This window comes from Electrophorus electricus, chromosome 8, assembly GCF_013358815.1.
Source record: "Electrophorus electricus isolate fEleEle1 chromosome 8, fEleEle1.pri, whole genome shotgun sequence".
Taxonomy (NCBI): Eukaryota; Metazoa; Chordata; class Actinopteri; order Gymnotiformes; family Gymnotidae; genus Electrophorus; species Electrophorus electricus.
Genome location: NC_049542.1, coordinates 8,152,449 through 8,172,116, shown reverse-complemented (window position 1 = coordinate 8,172,116; position 19,668 = coordinate 8,152,449). Strand labels below are relative to the sequence as shown.

General features: G+C 42.1%; 2 protein-coding genes across 2 annotated transcripts in view; both read right to left on the bottom strand.

Annotated features, from left to right (window-relative positions):
* Positions 1-3,765, bottom strand: part of adgb (androglobin) — a 33,447-nt gene extending 29,682 nt beyond the window's left edge. Inside the window, exons 1-5 of the mRNA XM_035529339.1 lie at positions 3,634-3,765; positions 3,301-3,460; positions 3,012-3,104; positions 1,582-1,653; positions 933-1,136 (exon numbers count right to left, since the gene is read on the bottom strand). Of these exons, the coding sequence (XP_035385232.1) occupies positions 933-1,136; positions 1,582-1,653; positions 3,012-3,104; positions 3,301-3,460; positions 3,634-3,713 (609 nt within the window). The 5' untranslated portion in view covers positions 3,714-3,765. The remainder of the gene's footprint in view (positions 1-932; positions 1,137-1,581; positions 1,654-3,011; positions 3,105-3,300; positions 3,461-3,633) is intronic.
* A 2,509-nt stretch (positions 3,766-6,274) lies between these two features.
* On the bottom strand, positions 6,275-19,565 carry rab32a (RAB32a, member RAS oncogene family). Its single transcript, XM_027015526.2, has 3 exons — positions 19,182-19,565; positions 11,308-11,585; positions 6,275-7,186 (listed from the first exon to the last, which is right to left on the bottom strand). Exons 1-3 carry the CDS (start codon positions 19,393-19,395, stop codon positions 7,049-7,051), a joined length of 630 nt encoding a protein of 209 aa, XP_026871327.1. The 5' UTR covers positions 19,396-19,565; the 3' UTR covers positions 6,275-7,048.
* Between the last annotated feature and the right edge of the window lie 103 nt (positions 19,566-19,668).

Here is a 19,668-nt window from a genome sequence, read left to right as displayed (position 1 = left end):
GAGCAACAGAGGGACTGTGTGCATTTTTAACCTTTAATCAAAGGTCTGGTTACACAAGTATTCATTTATATGCTGCTAAAACTAATGTGATGTCATATTACAGAGCCTAATGAGGGTTTTTTGTTGGTGTTTAAGTAGTCCTTCACTTGAGACAAAATATTCCCTTCATGTCACTTAACTTTACACTAAACTCTAGAAAAGGGACATATGTGAGAGTTGCACCGCCTTTCATATGTCCAAACTGCACTGGTACTATACTTTACTGAAGTGTACTTAAGATTGATTAGACAGACCGAGAGAAAGAGAAAGAGAGATTTTGACAAGTTTTTGAAATTAATATTTAACACACTGAAAAATAGAATGCCTAAATATCAGAAATAAAACATTATTTCTCCAATTGCCAAAAAGTGTAGCCTTGTGCTAATTTGCATTGCTCCAAATTCCCTCCAAACAAACAATGGGATGGCACCGGTCACTGGACTGATGAACACAGAGAGTAGAGCAGCAAAAAATGGGCTCTTCATACAGTGACATGACAGGGCAGGTCAAAGAGCAGCCAAAGCCAACAGAGAGTTGGCCAGGCTCAGGCAGTAGCACACTCTCATAGAAAGAGACCTCGGGATACAGCCAGAGTATGCAAGGAAAAAAAAAAAAAAAATCCCATAAAGTGCTCAGTATTAATTTCTCTTCCAGGTGTGAATACTGCACAGGTCTTGCATTTACAAAAAAAATAGTATAAAAATAGTGGTGCAATAAATATGATGCAAAAAATCTGTGAGTTTTCGTCATTTCTCATCATGCATTTCTTTTTCTTCATAATGACAATTAAGAAATAATTACTGGAAAATTATTGTTTTGTAATTATTTAAACATAAAGCAAAACTGCACATCAATGACAAATGTAATATGATCTAGGTGTGGTCAGAACTCACCATCCAGTAGAGTCTAACCACATACTTCCCATAGGCATTATAGAGAGGCATGTGGCCCTTTGCCACTTTGCACAGGGAATAGATGTGCTCCCAGGGCCTCCAGGGGTTAGGGGCTGTGTCCACAGAAACAGCTTTGTCTTCAACCCCTGCTGGGATGCAGACTTTCCACACAATGTATATCTCGCTGATGATACAGCGGATGAGCTGAGGTGGAGAGATGTGAACATCAGTAAGAGCGTAGGAGGAAACCACTGAAGTCACACAAACTGCCCCATTCACTGTTGACTTTTTACAGTTTATTCCTGAATGGTGCTAATTATCCTGTTTTGTATATATGACCTAGCAGGCATCTAGCTTGGCTAGCGAAGCGCTTAAATAATAAGGAGTTCTACAATTCCTTAAACCACCTGGTGAGAAGACCATCAATAACACCTTCCATGTACGTCTAAATGCACTGCTATTATTTCATCTCTGCATTGTAGAAACAGCGGCTTAACTTGCTAGGTTGGAAAAAATGAATGCCTTTCCAGAGGCTACAAATAGTTTTGTTTTTCCCTCTTCTAGGTGAATCTATGATACAGTCAATAGAGCAGTTATGGCCACAGAGACCTGACAAAAATGTCTGTATAGTCAGTGCTAGGAGCCTCACCTCACTGGAGAGTAGATGCTCATTAGCTGAGCGTAGATCAAAATCTGCTTCATTTTCAACTACAACTGGAACCTGGCATTAAACACACACACATCTTATGTGGATAAAACAATTATTTTGATACAAAAATGGAAATGATATTATCTGATATACACTTACCAGCCACTGTATTGGACACTATCAGAAACACGTCACAGATGTACAGATCAAGTATATAACACTTGCCTATATCTGCTGCCATGCATAATTTCTGTTAGTCATCCTCTAGCCCTTCATTAGTTGTCAGTTCCTGGCCAGAGGACTGCTGTTTGCTGGATATTTTTGGATGGCAGACCACTCCACTCAGCAGTGACACTGACACAGGTAAAAACTCCAGCAACACTGCTGTGCCAGATAAAGTTGTACCAGCTCAACACCCACCATCACACAACTACCATGTCACAGTCAAGCTGTGTTGAGAATGGTCTGTAAGACAGACGATCTCTATTTAGTAGTCTTGTGGTCAGAAACTGACAAGTGAACAGAGTAGAGGATCACTGACAAATTGTACATGCCAACAGATGGTCTACAATCTGTAATTACACACAAATGAAATGTATCTATAATACAGGTGTATCTAATAAGGTAAAGATTTCTAATAAGGTGGCTGGTGAGGGTATATAATCTCACCAAACCAGCTCTGGTTTCATGCCCAAAGGTGGTCTTTCAGAGCTGAAAATTAAAACTATTATGGATGAAAACTTGAGCAGGGACTTAAACACTTTTGGACTCCAGTTTAAAATAAATGTATTCCTTTCTCTATTTCATTCTGTCTGACTGCATTCTCATTCAACATGCTGTCCTATTGTAGTCATAGCTCTATGGAGAACAAGGCTCTTTATGAATGTGTTATTAATGCATCATTAACCCTTAATGAACTCTAAAGGCTCTCAAATCAAATGTCAGTCACCATCTACATTGTTGGCATAGAAATGAAAGCAAAGGAGCCAACCTCAGTTCATTCTGTCAATTAGGCACCATGCACACAAGTGAATACTGAAGTAATTGGTTTCAGCTCTCGACTGAGAACAAGCGCTTTCTCAACTAAACAGTGTATCTCGTTCCGTGGCTTCTGTGGTCAGTGACCTGTGCTGATAGCTACAAGCTGGGTATAATTGTTTTCTGCTGATAGAACTAGGAAATTGCACTACGCTGGCTCACATGAGACCAGAGAAGAAGCAGTGCCAAAAAAAAGAACTGTGTGGTTTTCACAGCTGGCGGAATATTTTGGTGGTCCATATTTCATAATGGCTCCAGTCTACAGAACTGTTCTGACAAATGGGGTTACCTAATGCATGAATGGCTAGAAGAGAGTGGAACTAGAGTAGCGTGCAAATTTTAAGGAGGATGCTAAAATGTGCCAGCTGGTCTTTTGGTGAACACATGCATACCTTATTCACTATGTAGTCTGAAGGACGTTTCCAAGTGTGAGCTTTTAGAGATGGTGGAAGTTCAACCTTCCCTTCTGGGTCCTCAAACAGCTGCTAAAATGTGGTAATGTAAAGAGCTACTCAGATCAATGACTCAGATCAATGTTTGTTTGTTTGTTTGTTTTAAATATTCATGCAGGATATACAGGCATAAAAGTTAATAAGTGTACATTCTCTCCCACATTCTCTCTCTATATTTCACGAATGCCTGGCAGGTTCATTTTTGGACCAGACGTCCACTGACACTCACGCTCAGTGGACTCTTCCCAGCTTTTCCGTCTTTTCCACCTTTGGCCGCATCCCATTTCTCAGCACTGACCTCCGTCTCGTTCCATTCAGGCCAGATAGGGAGGCGGCTCCTCTTCATCTCTCCTGTGCCCTCTGAAGAACTGACCGCTAATGAGGACACCCTAAGGCCAATGAATTGGCTACATTTACTGTCACATCTCTGCTACTAATGATATTATATTCAATTCGATGCTAGTTAGCTAGATTGCTGCCTATAGGCCAACAAGTTATGAAGACAGTGTTAGCTAGCTAGTGATTGCATTTTTAGCGCGCTAGCAAGAATCACATTTCTTACTCTTTAGTGGGTGACTGTCCTTGGGATGAAGAAATGCGACTAGTCGAAGACTCTTTTTTCTTTGGAGGCTGCTTCGACATTGCAGTTTTGTGTCACCGGCAAATACTTTTCTCGTGAGTTATTGATTGCAGCCACAGCTGAAAAGGTCCGACTTGTTTTGCTAGTCAGTTGCTGGGGAGTTTGTCCTGTTGCTGAGCGACGCCGCCACGTGCGCTGCCAATAGGAGCTCATTCGAGTGCTCTTCGGATTTCCCGCTTGTGATGAAGTGAAGGGCAACAGCCTATTTTGCGGTCGTTTGATATCTAATGGTAAACATTGTTTCTACAGGCTTTCGGTCTTGAAGAAATGTAGTGGCCTAATAATCTTAAACCTTCAAACTCAAATGTATTAGACATTGCTTCTGTTATGAATGAAGTTTTTCTGTCTAAATACTTCATACCTGACATGGGAAAAGGGGTTTTATATATATAGAAAATGGGCTAGGCTATAATTACACAGCTCACGTAACAGGCTTATGATGGAAAATATATTAAAATGATAGCTGGTTGTTTGCACCTGGTCACTGCGCCATTTCAGATCCAAATCACAGAGCTTCTAATTAATAAAACGTGTTGTGATCCAGTATTATATAGCTAGCAAAGAAGAAGACTCAATTCATGTAATATTATATAGCGGTAAATTTGGATTTCCCAGATTATCGGGTATTTGAAAACGAATTGAAAACCTAACCTAACAAAAAATAATAGGAGTTTAGAGTTTTGTGTATAGCACAGCCTAATGATTAATCGAGTATAAGATATATATACGTAGTCAAAAATGTCAGTGTAGTAAACAAGGTTTCCAAAGGGGGAAAAAAACGGATGTTTCAGACAGACGTCTTTCATCCACTGTGCAAGCAAAATGCTATATTATTACTTCTACTTCTTTAACGCCAATACACTGCAATTACTACCTATGTCATCAGTTGAACTTCAGAAGCATTTGTTTGCACAGCTGATGAAGAACCTCTACCTGAAACCTCCTGTTTCTCTGGAAACCTTGTGTACTACACTGCACTCCTTATGACACCTATAAGTAGAAATTGTACATAGACCAGCAGTTACACTATATGAAAAGTACATGGACATCTCACTACCACACCTATTTGAGCTTATTGGACATCCAAGTCCAAAAAGAGTTAGTCTTTTGCACCACCTCTGCCTATCCCCTTTTTAGCTATAATAGCCTCCACTTCTATAGTAAGGTTTTCCATAATGTTTTGGAATGTGTCTGTATCCATATATGTATCCAAAAGAGCATTTCTGAGGTCAGGCACTGATGAAGAGGAGGCCTGGCTGACAATAAATGTCCTAATTCTTCCCAAAAATGTGTAGTGGGGTTGAAGTCACTGGAGTTCCTCCACAACAAGCTCAAACCATGTCTTTTTGGACCTCGCATAAAGGGTCTTCCCCAAACTGCTGCCACAAATTGGAGGCATATAATTGTCTAAAATGTCTTTGTATGCTGTAGCATTAACATTCCCCTTCAATGGGAATAAGGGTCCTAATTTCCAAACACTGATAAACTGTCTCATGCCTCCTTAACCAAATTTTACTATATGCCCTGTACATTCTAGTAGCATAGGTAGCCAGGTACATCCATCAGAATGCCAGATGAAGCATGATTCATCACTCCAGAGAGCATGTTTCCACTGCTCCATACTCCAGTGGCAATGGGCCTTACACTACTTCACCCAGTGCATGCCATTGCATCATCATCTTTGGCTTTGGTGGCACTGCTCAGCCACTGAAACCACTTCTAGAACTCCTAAAACACAGCTCTTGTGCTGATGTTGCTTCCAGAGGGAGTCTGTATCTCTAGTGATTGATGCAGCAGAGGATAGGCCATTCTTATGTGCCAGAGCATTCGCTGGACCCGTGTGATGTACCACTTCGTGACTGAGCTGATGTTGCTCCTACATGCTTACATTAACCATACTTCTAGGTGACCAGGGCAGATCCAGCAGGGCATAAATTTCAAAAACTGATTTGTGGGAAAGGTGCCCATGATAGTGCCATGTTTAAAGTTGCGAAGATCTTCAAATCATCAGATCCATTCAACTCCCAATGTGTGCCTATGGAGGTCTATGTGCTCAACTTTCTATACTTGTTAGCAAGGTGTGTGGCTGAAATAGCTACCTGAACTCAATTAGGTGTGGTGTCCATATATTTTTGGTCATATAGTGTATATGCATAGAGGCTCTGTGATCTCCAAAACACAAACCCAAAGACACTGACCAGTTATTTAAAGGCTTTAAAACTCAACTGCTGTTAACAAAACAATAACTGACAAAAATAAACATTTATTTAAAAGTCTTTATTTTCAAGAATGTTATTTTAACAAAAGGTTGAATCCAGCATATTTTGAAAGGTTTACCTCCATACAGTTCTCAGTAGAATGAGAGGCATGGATAAGTACTTATTTACCTTATTTAGAACCATTTCAAAAACCTGCCATCACCATCATAAAAATTAGTCCACATATGTGTTGGACTGCCGAGTCTAAGGGACCCATTTTTCCCACAAGAGGAGTTCTTTAGTGCTTATACCAACGGCTTTGACAGACCTCTCCCTAGAGTTTTTCCCTCCATTTTTTTCTTTATCTTTCCTCCTTGATAATGGATAATGTCCTTCTGTGTAATAAGCTTCTTATTGGTGAAGTCTGGAAGGCAACTGATTGCGATAAGTAAACAGAAAAAGAAAAAGATAGATAGATAGATAGATAGATAGATAGAGAGAGAGAGAGAGAGAGAGAGAGGTAAAATTTTAAACTTTTATTTTAAAGTCTTTCTTCAGTATCATTTGAGAAAGACAGCAAGATTCCTGAAAGAACTTTTCCCAGGGCCAAGCCTCATTGGCAAATGTCACCAGCTGGCACGCTGATAGCTATGGCCTATATAACATTGTGGAAAATTGAGAACATCTTATGAGCACTATCTTAAATTGCATCTAAAAGAAAGATGTACTTGGTAACACCCTCCTATGACACCTACAGGATTACATTTCATTTCAATGAAAAAAAGAAAGAAAAAAAAAATTTCAATTGATTGACCCTTTTGGATCCCTTGCTACAAAGATGAAGTTCTCAGAGAAACAACTTTTGGAGTCATAGGGAGTCAGAGACAGGTAGAGAGACAGAGAGAGATGGAGTGGTAACTTCACACAGAATCATCCTCACAGCTATGGTTTCACTCCTGGAGAGCCAAGACTTGTGGGCCAGGATTGTGCACTTGTGCTGCTGATTTCGGGGTGAGCGGTGAGGAGCCTGGGGAGGAGGTACCAAGATTGGGGGGTGGGGATGGGGGGAAATTTGGTAACTCTGGGGTCTCAGTCCCTCAGACCCTTCCTCCCTGCCCTTTAATGAAAGAAACAGGGTGCTAGCAGCAGCCGGACTTGCTCGTTGCAACCATGGGCTCTTCGTGCAGCTTGATGCTCTCCTCGTATGGGAGGCCCTGGTCGTTGAGGAGGATGTGCTCCACCAGAAAGCGAGCAGCTTCCTCCACGTTTATGTTCTCCTGCTCCGGAAAGAGAAATGAAATATAACAAGTTTGGTTTTTACAAAATGTTAGCAGGATGGTTCCATTAATGAATAGAGAATTACAAATATAGCTGTCAATGACATGTTTTTGCAGTCTAGTAAAAAAAAATAAAATAAATGGTGTGGTTTGACAAAATGTTTCTCTATATGTGGGTGCACACCAGTAATTCTGAGAAGGCATGAATAAATTACTTTGAATACCCTGGTTGGGGGTACATGCTTTTTCAAGTACATCATTCCTATTGGACAACAAGTCAGATAACCAGGGCTGCAGTTAGGCCCATCTCAACCATCCCAAAAGGTAGCCAAGGACATACATGGTTTAGCCTTCAGTATTCTCACTAAAACACCCAGCTAAACCACACACTCCCACAGTATGATTCCCTCTTCCCTCCTCATGACACTCCGTCTCATTTTTCCTCCACTGCACAAGGTGATATTGAGGGTGTTGTGATATTAAAAAAAAAAAAAAAAAAAGTTGTAGGGGTAAAAAAAAAAATGTTGCAGGGGTAAAAAAAAAAAATAAAGGCCAAGCCTTGGCTTCACTGTGAGAAGATGAACGCTGATAAACCGAACTTGAGTGCGAAGAGCCACTTCCCCTGGGCCGAGGAGACCTTTGGTGTTGGAGTTTGGATTGAGGAGTGCTTGGAGGTGGGAGCTGAAGTGTCTCTGAGAGCAACAAAGCCACCTGAGTGGGAATGTTTCTCTGTCCCAAGGTAAAGCTGTTATCAAGCTGCACTGACAGACCACGGGTCAAAGTTTCTCGGCTGGAACCATCCAGCTCTCTCACCGGGCCTGTCTGAGCACACGCGACGCCACGCGACCTCCATTTCCTTGGAGCACCACCTGAGGCTGGATTGCTAAGCAGGTTGCCATGGAGACTGGCCCACACCATCACAACGGCGTGTGGGCCCCGCGTGGGCACAGCAAGTTGCAGCAGGCAGCATGGACTTAAGGGAGCAGGCTACCTTTGTGATTGCTTTAACTGGGGGGTGGGGGCGGTCTTGTCTTAAACAGGCACTACCCAATTAAATGTGAAGAGTGGGGTCCTCTTCCCAGACACAAATGAAACCCTGATCCAGCATTGGATTTAGTCACCCTTTCGATGGGAGTCGTACTTCCTACATTCTTTGTTTAAGTCTAGGGTTTCAAAAAACAAAACAAAACAAACAACAGTCCATTAAGTCACACTACTATTAAGTAACCTTGGTGACGAGAATGCTTGATGGATCAGATGATGCCATTTTCAAATAAAATTATGTTGCTCGATCACTTAAATATAGCTATTGAGATACTGAAATCTGTCAAGGAACTTGCAAAACGTCTACTGGCGGCAGGTGTTCCTGCTGCCAGAGAAGTCCTCACAGAAGTGCAGGTATAAAGGTCATGAACATAGTGGAAGAAAAGCAGGGAGAGAGACTGTGTCCAAGCGGCATCTCACCCCAATCTCTCCATCTCTAGAGCACGAGGAGGTGGGTGTCCATAAATGAGGACACATCTGCATACATGCTTATGCCCGGGCACATGCACAGGTGCCAGGGCTCCCCGCCAGACATCTGTGTGGCTCAGTCCTTAATGGCTACATTTAGGCCATAAACATGTGCTTAGGCAGACTGGGTGATGCAACACCTTCTGTCAAATAGCTACAACCAGACACACAAGCCTGCAAACACACAAATGCAAACCCCAAAATGAATTACACACGGCGAAAAGCCCAAACGATGGCCACTTCTTGCTCTTTTCCACCTGTAACATTTCACACCTTACAATCTTGCAACCCCATGACACAGAACACTCAAACAAACACATACCACATATAGACTAACAGTATATGGTGATTATGGACACAGCAGAACAGTGTGGCACTTCTGTAGTGGACACCAAGTCAAAACTCAGCTAAAACTAAGAGATTCTGATGACTGGGACACTATCTGAAATGTATGGTAAATATACCAAAAGCTCTATGGATAGGAGGTGCAATACTTTCTGACAGGAACTTTATCAATGGAAAATTAGGTGTAGTTTGCTGCTTGTAAGCTCCATTTGGTTTCCAGAAGCAAAAAAACACAAGCGCAACAAAAGAACATCTGTGGGGAGCAGCAACATGAACCTCCCTCTCTCTCCCCCTCACTCACTTTAAGTATATATGTGTGTATACAGGTGCATCTCAATTATTAGATTTTTTTTATTCCAAATTATTAGAATTTTTCATTTCAAGTTTGAGTAAATTACCATTCAAACAGTGTATCTCTCAGTCTCTCTCTGTCTAGCTCAGCACATGCAGCCACAATCACAGGGAAGACTGCTAATGAGACAGTTGTCCAGAAGATGATCATTGACACTCTCCAATGGGAGGGTAAGCCACAGGAGGTCATGACAAGGACCCAGGACCATCCTGGAAGTATAAACACCTACAGGTTTGTACCACCAGCAAATGGTGGAAGTGGCCGAAATCCTCCCAATTGCTGGAAAAGCTGGATCAAATGACAGCATAGAAAGCACAAATCATGGCAACACAAGAATAAGATCTGAATACAAGATCAATACAGGGTGGGATCTGCCATAGCAGGTATGACCCAAGATGTAGGCTGTGAAAACATGTCCCTGAGACAGTCCAGCATTGAACAGCCGGATGCAAGATGCTAGCAGGCAGCGTGTACATGGAACACCATAACCAAGTGGGTGGCATAGTGTACAGAAACATCTGTGCTGAGTATGGGCTGGAAGTTCAGAGGTCAAAGTGGGACACATCCCTGAAGGGGATGGAGAATGACTGAACTAAGATCCTATGGGATTTCCAGATCCAGACTGACAAAATGGTAATGGATAACCAACCGGACATAATGATGGACAAGGAGCAAAGAGCCATAGTGATAGATGTAGCAAATTCAAGTGACTGCATCATCAGGACCAAGGAACACGAAAAATACCAAGGACTGGGAGAAGTTTTGGAAAAGATGTGAAAGTTGGAAAAGTTGTTTAATAGAAAAGTCCAATAAATAATTTCACACACTGAAATTACACCTCCACCGCTCTCTTACACTGGAACTGAATAGCCACAATTCAAAACAAGATGTCCAAAGGTTATAAGAGAAACCTAATTACTTAACTATACTCCTAATCTCTACACCCCTTTACCTCTTTAGTGAATTTTTAAATTTAAAAAAATGGTTAAAAATATATATAACTTATTATATAACTTGAACAAGAAATCCCAAAAGCAAAACCTGTTCATAATTTTCATCATAAGGATGGGATTATAGTCTGAAACGAGTCTGCAGATCAGTGAATCCAATGGCTCCAATCTATGGTGCATGTAATACTCTACTGGAATTATGCATTATGAGACAGGTCAGGGAAGCTATAGAAATCCTACATTTACAATGAACAAAAGCTCTAAATGATCATTGTCCATCTCAGCTATGCACAAGTTGCAAACCTTGGACCTGTGACCCAGACATGAAGAGTTTGAGAAATGATCTTACTTAGAATTACCACAGAAATACTGATTTGCCCCTAATCCAGGGCAGAAGTATGTCAGGCATTTTAAACATGCAGCCAAGGTCACCTGGTCATGCACAGCTTTTGATCAGCTCGGTGTCGACTAGGACTTCGTTTACTAAATGTTACCGTAATAGTGGCTTTTGAAATGCTAATATTGCAGTGAACAAATGAACCTGCTCACAAATGAATACATTTTGTTGTTGTGTGCCATCACTATAATATAGGCCAAGGTAACGCAGGCCAATCTTTAACCACATCATGTTAAGGGTTTACTGTTGTGTTTTACAACATTACAAGGCTTATCATAAGTGCAATTTCTAACAACACATTATAGTAATCATATCATGCCAGGGTAAGTGGACAATGGAAGTTAGTAGGCCTTGTGTTATGTCTGTCCTGGATGGTCAAAGTACTGCACAGTTTAATGTTTTGTTCCAAACATACCTGACTGAGTGGCATTCCAACAGCTTTATAATTTGCTGCTACTGCAACATAGTTATGATACAGGAGGAAAACACTAAACTGTGAAGGGTTGTGGCACTCCAGCTGAAGGCTGTATCTAAATGTCTATGTTTGTGCTTGTGCGCGTGTTACCTTGGCTGATGTCTCAAACCAGCCTAGGAAGCCAGTCTCCTTGCAGAAGCTGTCCATGAGGGAGGCGTTGCTAGAGCAGTCCCTCTTCTGGTCGCACTTATTGGCCAGCAGGACAGCTGGGATGGGGCTACCATTGGCCAGCTTCACCTTGCTGTCCAGGTCATGCTTCCACTTGGACACAGCCTCGAACGTGGAGCTCCTGGTCACGTCGAAGACAACAAATGCCCCCACTGCCTCTTTGTAATACACTCTGGTCATGTTCCCAAATCGCTCTTGACCTAAAGACAGACATATGTGGTGCATCATATAAAGGGAACACATAACCTTTACATCCAACGGGCCCTTATGAATCAGACTCCAAATTCAGACCTCATCCCCCAATGATTAACTGCAACCACGTTTTCTAATTCCCCTGGGACCAGAGCAGTGCTGTAAGGGTTATCTGCTATCCACATGCTTTTAGATGGGCAACTGAAAGCTATTACATTGCAAACAACTTCCCCACAATTCAGTAGAAAAGGGAAAATGTTGAAGGGAAAAAAAACAGGCAGAAGGACTGTCAGCTGGTCGAAGTGTGTAAGGTTTCAGAGGGTTCCTCTGGTTCTAACAGGAATATGACTGACTGGGCTTTGCTTTGTAGTACAGATGAGGCCTAATACATGAGAGCTGAGGAGAGAGTGAATCGCAAGCCTGCTTACACTGACAGCACGCTCACTCGCTCTCGCTCACTCTCACACACACGCTTTCTCTCCACCATTCTCTAGCCCCTGGGGAGTGACCGAGCAGAGGGCTGGATGGACAGAGAAAAAGGAGGAGATGATGTAGAGAGGAGAGGAAGAGTTCTCAGCAGTGGCAGCTAATACATCAAAGCACATGTGCACCCCCCCCCCACACACACACACACGATAAGATGATCAGGGATGGCCCAAGAAAGTGATTGCTATAACAGGAAATGTTAGGCCTTGAGAGGAAATGGGTGGTCTTCTGACTCACACCATAAAAAATAAAAAAAAACAACCAAACAAAAAATAAAATAAATAAAATGGGGTTTGACCTCCTTTTACATGTACCACTGCAATGTTAATGCAAAATGATGGGGAGGGGGAGGGGGGCGACAGGCATAAGAACAGAGGGCAAGATGAGCGGCAGGGGGCGGGCGGGGTGGGGGGTGAAAATCACTGAAAGTGAGAATGAGAGAAGGAGACAGCGTGCGAGCCCAGGCACACATGCAGAGAACTCCGCCAGATACAGGGGGGAAAAAAAAAACCTGTGATGTGCACAATGTATTTTACAGTCTGTTCTAGATCAGACAGTAGCTGTGCATGCGTGTGTGCGTTTCACCCCCCAATGGTCTCCGTTTCATTATCTCCACTCTCTCAGCTGTGCACCTTACATGCCAAAACCTCCTTGGGTCTCTTGGCAGCTAATTGCTCTTGATTGCTGAGCTAAATTTACTCCTTTTAACCTCAGGTGAACCCCAAGGAGGGCTGACACACAAGAGGAGAGTTTGATGTACTTGTCTGCTTCACTGGTATGGGCTCAGGCCCCTGAAAAATCCAGCTTTGCATCAACAACCTCCAAACAGGAGACACAATCACAGGCATATACTAGTAAATTAGCTCAGTCATGAGTGTTTCAGTGAAGTATTGTTGAGTTGTTTTTTTTCCTTCCAATTCTTAAGTAATATTATTAATAATACTTCATTGCATAAGTGTTTGGACAGGGGTCATCGTTTTGCTGACTTACACTGTAAACATTCATTTAGATATTAATTTCTTTATTGTTTTACAGCCTGTTATTTCATAATTTTCTGTTGTCGCATTGTAATTCTATAGTAATTCTATATATAAAACAGACCCCTTTTGCTTCCACTGGAGACATAATAATTTCAGTGAAATAACAGTACCCGAGCATTTAGGATATTTCCCCACGCCTGGCCGCGGTAAACCAGCGGACGCCTTAACAGTGATGACATCATTATTGTTATTATTTATTTTATTTTTTTATTACTACAACGGAGCAGCCAAGCGCCTTGCAACAATCGCTTTCCGCTCACGTTCCGGTTGTGCCGCCTCGGTTTCACGGCGAGAACAGGAAATCGCGAAGGCAGCTCCGTCGAACATTGGTCAAGCGATCTTAATAATGGTACTTCGGAGAACAGTGGGTGTGTGTCACTAAAAGTAACGACAAGAAAGCACAAAGAGGGAATTGGTTAGAAAAACGGAGAATAGTATAGCATGAAAGTACTACTGGAAGGTACGCTCCCGAGTAGGAAGCGAAAGATGTGCGAAGCAATCGCAGACACTTGTGATGTAAGGATTTCGCAATATTTGCTTTCATTCAGTTTAGGGTGCATATTAAAACGAACAAGCAAATGTACTTAACACCCAGTCTGGACAGACTGTAATGCAATCCGCCCCTGGTGACCCAAGCTATGGTTCCCACCCACGACTCCAAATGAACTGTTTAACCTTATCATGAAATACCTTCCAGAGGGATCTAATAAAATATTTGTTTTTAAAAAAAAAAAAAAAAAAAAAAAAATCAACTCCCTGGTCACACTGATTTCAAACACAGTTGGTGTTGCTAAGAAATAAACAAAGCAAAGCAAAAAAGCATGCGCTTAAAATTATAACTGCTCTGCTGTCCACTAGTTCAATCTGAACCACTTCGACAGAAGACTGTTTATCGAGCAGCTTGCTATAGGCCACCCCAAGGGTGCATGTCATGATCATTTCTGTAATACTGGAAGTCAATAGCTGTCGCCTTACAGATAGTTGGAGGGTGTAGAGAATCTTGTGTGTCTCCCTTAGGAGCCCAATGGCTTGGAACAATCAACATTCACTGCCAATCCATATCTTGGGCAATAAGGCGAGTCGGTGCCCTCCACTAACCTCAGCAAGTGAAACACCATAAATCATAAGAACCACTCATCACGACAGCAGAGGAGGCTCTGCATTTACTCTGATAATATATAATGCCAGCTCCAACATTAATATCATTGGTTGCCATTAGTTTCTCCGCAGTTTGGTTCAACACAAAACAGAAGCCCAGTCCTCCCACACAGAAGTATAACAATGGGACACCTCGGATCACGCCAGTAGCATTTGCGTCCAGGAACAGGTGACAGCAAAGGAGACGATGAACGAGAGAAAGGAGTGAAATGAAAACCGCAGCGAGCGCCGGAGGAACAGGGGAAGCTCCTTCGTCCATAGCCATGGCAACCAGAAGTTTTCCTTTTGCATGGCCCTAATCGCGATTACTATCTAGTAGGTGGGTTGCTATGGAAACAATCCAAGCCAGACACGCCAGCTGCAGCCCCCCCCCCCCCGCAAGCAAAACCGTAACACACTTCATGCGTCCTTCTCACTCACTCACGGCGGCAGTAACGATGGGAGAGGGCGAGCGCCGAGACGGGGACGGGGGCGCTCTGTCTGCATCGCAGACGTCTTCCGGAGGAGCCCGTTATTTGTCTCAATGCGAGCTGACACTAAAAACAGTGGTAGAGATGCAAGAAGTGGAACCGACCGGCGCAAGAGACACAGGCTTCAAAGAACGTTTTCTTACCTTGCACAAGGCAAGTCACTCCCACTGATTGAGCAAACAGTCCGCACGAACAGCCCTTAAAGCATCAGAAGGGCTCTTACACAATCTGGTACATTACACGCAGTGGCTAGATTTGAACAAATGCTTCTTAGGTTGTCCTGGAAAAGAGGGAGTACACGTTTTTTGTGAACTGGCTAAATTGTGATGTTGACCACGATGTTATTTCCGTCACAGAATATCTGTTGCATCCCTGCAGATCAAAGAAGCCGCTGTTTCATTGCCAACAATAACATATCTTTTAAGCCAACTTATCGCCATCAAATTTTAATATTTACTTCAGGGAAGTAAAAGAAAGGCTCAGAGTTTTTGGAAACACCTGAAAGAGAAAATGTTTCCCAAATCACAGTTTAAAGTTATGACATCAGAAGTTGCAGTAACGATAAGACACAATATACAGTCAATAAGTGTTTAGCAGGAATAAGGTTATGTAAGAGAAATATTACAACTGCAGGAAAAAAATAACCAATTCCTTTAATCGTCACGGGAGATCCATAAACATCACTCCCATACATACTGAAACCATGACATTCTTCCGTCCCCTACACTCCATTTTAATCTTAACCTCATTTCATCCTCTCAGAGAGTGAGGCAGAGACGCAAAGAGAGGAGAGATGGGGAAACAGCATTATTGTCTCTGAATTGTCCAAATCACTGGCATGAGGAGTTGCCTTCTTAGAGGCCCCAGGCCTATAATCTGCTCATCTCTCTCTGGCAGCCCAAGAAGAGCGAGGCTATTCTGGGCTACAGTGGGAGGATGAGCCCCTGGCTTCACTCAGGCTCCAACTCACACATCTCCACTGGAGGCCTCGATTACAGTCATCCCATTCAGGATCATTATCCTAATCATTGGGTTGCTGGAGAGAGTAAAGAGTAAAAATGAAAGAAACAAACAGATTCAAGTCCTAGTAACAAACTGCCAATTATGTGCTTGATTAATGGGGTTAATGGAGGGCAGGGGGGGGGGGGGGGTAGAGGCATAAATGGAAGAATGTGAACAGCCCTGTTTAAGTTAATACAGGCCTGAGCTGAGAGTGGGAAACCTAAAACGGTGGCAAGTCAGCATTTCCCTGAAAAGGCATTTTCTCCTGTTTACTTCAGATGCACAGATAGTTAAGGCATTAGATGCCACAGAGACTTCGTTACAGAATACTAGTGGACTTGTGAGGTTATATGAGAGTATAGGTCTCTGTAGAAAGGAGTTTCTGTGACTGTATCTCCTTTCTTTGTTCTGTGAACAAGCAGTACATGATCACATATACACCCTACTGCCTCCCTTGCACTGAACCACTCCATATATAACCAGAATTAACCAATAGCAAGCAAGCAAGCAAGCAAGCAAGCAAGCAAGCAAGCAATCTCCATCTCCAGATGTCTCCCTTTGTGATATCTTTATTTCAGCTTCTTTTATGAAGGCGGAAAAAAAACTACATAAATGTTTTTGCCTGAGAAAGAGAATCTGGGCAGTTTGTGGAGAGAGGATAAGAGAACAATATCTAAAGTAAATGTGCCTGAGAAAAACTCCTTTGAAAAGCTCCCAGTCCTGCTGGCCTGTGGAACAGATTTCTCAGTTTAACCCAGTGATCTTTTGACAAACCAAACATGCTGGAATTAACACAGAAAACCTTAGGTACTTTCCATACTTATGCAAAACTACTTTAACCACTACTGACTTTTAGAACTCACTCATCCAGAAAAGCAACCAGACAATGACAGCAAATGTCATTCTGAATTACAAAACCAGAGCTTAAAGCTCCTGGCAGATCATCTTGGATGCCTAGCTTTGGAATGAAGATGTTGCACCTGAAAAGGCAAGATGTAGTGCCGACAGCAATGCTGCAATCTATTCACACCTGAACATCCCAAAACCAGTATGTTCAAGTCAGCTCCTACCTAAATAATCTTCAGGAAAAATGAACTTGCCGACCAGAGTTGGAGATAGCTTGTATATATATGAACAGTCTGAGGCAGGTCGTGTACAAAGAGGAGCAGTCTGAGGCAGGTCGTGGTATACATGGTGCCACCACCATGTCTTTAACGGATCAAAGCAGACCACAGCAGGTTCTGAACCATATCAGCAAATGCTGGAGTGGTGGAAGAGCAACCTTCTGCACCAGTGATCTGTCATGCTGACGGTCATTCCACCCTTCTCCTATGGACAGGGATCAGTGACAAGTCAGCATGTAGTTCCTGGAGATGGGGAAGTTCTTCCTGACAGCAGCCGAGGACACTACCTCCACAGCTATCAATCCAGCTATGCCTGCATTCTCCCAGCATGGTTACAGTGACTGCTGAGGTCCACTGGTCTCCAGGGCTGTTCAATGCCCTGCCAGTGCCACAAAGCAAGGTGTTAGAGAAAGGGACACATCCTTATGAAAGGTCTCCAATCTCAGCCATGTGGAGCTGGACTAAAGTTAAACAGGTATCCAATTGGCAGTTCTTGCTGAAGGAACTAAGATATTTGGGGTAGATGAATGAGGAAAATTTGGACTGCCCAATGCAATGGAATTTCTTACAATGTACGTTAGAAAAATGCAACAAATTTTTTTTTGTTGTTTTTGTTTGTTTTTTGGAAATTCCCTTTTTAAATAGTTCATCAAGCTTATGTGTTTTTCTAAATTTATTTTTACAATAACATTATAAAAACAATTTAATAAAAGGAAGTAAAAAGCACTGTGTAAATTTGCCTTGAACACTAAAGAAACACTTTTTAAAAAGGAAGCCAATGGATTATGAAAAATATGTGACTATGAAGTCGACTAGTGGTCTAATGAGAAAAAAAGAGGAAAACAAAATCCAATTCCAGTTATGAACGCTTAAATAAAACAAAACCTATGGAGCCTTTACAGTCCTACACAATAATAGAACATTTTATCATCTCCCCATATGAAATGTTGAATACAGATCATGAGCTTCTGAGGTTAATCTGTAATTCTGTGGAGAAGTCTTATGATTTACGATCACTTCACGGTGCGTCTTCTCCTGAAGGGCGAGGCAGATGGTCATAAACCATCACCACACCTGAGCACTGACAGACTAAAGTGAAAATGAATGCTAAATGTGACCATTCTTTCTCCAAGTCTGGTTGGCAGATTGCATTACACATGCCCCTGGGACACTATAATACCACAAGCAAAACGCAGCTGGATGACTTTTTGACACTATGAGAGGGAATGCACATTCAGTTCAGGCACTGAAGCTAATGACCGAAGGCGAGTGAAATAATGCGCACTTGCCTTCATGGGCAAAAAGTCTTGCTGTTTTTTCCAGTTTTGGCCCACCATCAAATGTCACAGATTGCAGAGAACTTTTCAGAGTCTAAAAAAATTGTAAAATGTCAATAAATACTTTGAATTGATGTGAGGAATGTTAGAGTTTCTATTGGTGTCATAGGTCATGAAGAAAAGGTGAGACACATTACATTAAAATAACATATACCATACTGGAATGGTCCTATGCTTATAGAACAGGTCATCAAAGTCTGTATACAATATAGTTTTTTTTTTCCAAGTGTTGTTTTCTTGTCTTTTCCAGCTGCTAAATGTCAGAGAGAGTCATTGAAGCCAGAGAGTGCAGTTATGAAACTTGCCACTTTTTCACTCAAAAAAAAGCAAAAAAACAACTGAAAAGACCAACAGAAACTCCAACATCAGAATCAGTGCAACAAACATACTGTCATATTTGTCATATTTTTGCAGTTAACATTTTGTAGTTTCACTTCCCTATTTGTGATCATCTCACAAGCAGTCGTATAATCTGATTAAAAACAGTAAGTGCGTGTCCATATCTGAACCAAGTGTACTTGAGCAAGCCATTGACTATATTGAGGCATCGCTCTCTCCACCGTAATGGAAGGCCACACGTATGCCCTCTTTCGCAGGGCGGGGTCTCGTAACATGACTTATAATGCGCTTGCAATTATGTTCGCCAACATTAACCGTAACGGATCCCAGATGCAGCTTTGTTTTAGATCTCTTTTCAAAACAGCACATTTTTCGCCGATATGTTTAAGTAATTTTTGCTTTGCTACACTAACCATAAAATGTATAAAATCAATAAAAATACAGAGGAAGCACTTTATCTTACTTAATTTACAGTGGCCCCAAGGTACAGCGTTGGGTACTGTTTATAGATCGGAGAACATATATAACAATTAATTAGTCATGAGCTTTTATATTGGCATTCATGTCGGTGTCGCCTAGCAGAACAGGTCAAAGATCTAATAAAACATCAAGCGTATACTGTATATCCGCAGAAATCAAATGACTTACCTGCAATGTCCCATAACTGCAGTCGAACCAATGTTTTGCTGTCCCAATTGATAACTTTGAGGGCAAAATCGACACCAATTGTGGCTCTGTAATGCTGGGAGAAAAGTTGGTGAACGTATCTTTTGATGATGCTCGTCTTTCCTACACCCAGTTCCCCAATCACCAAAACTTTGAACAAATATTCCTTACACTCCGACACCGACCCGCCAGCCATACTGCTAATGAAACTATGAAAATAAGAGTGGCGAGAGACCCTTTCGACAACTTTCGACACCCACTTCCCTTTTCCGTACGTTTGCAGAAGTACGACGAAGACGGCTTTATATTTGGGAACGAGATGATCAAACAGAAAGCATAGTCTCCTCTCCTCCTACCGGACAACCACATGATAAGTCATAGGACCCGGAAATATCTGACAACATAGAACTTTAACTTTCCCCGGCGGGGCAACGAGGCGATCACGTGCGGCGTTTCTACCAAAGTGACT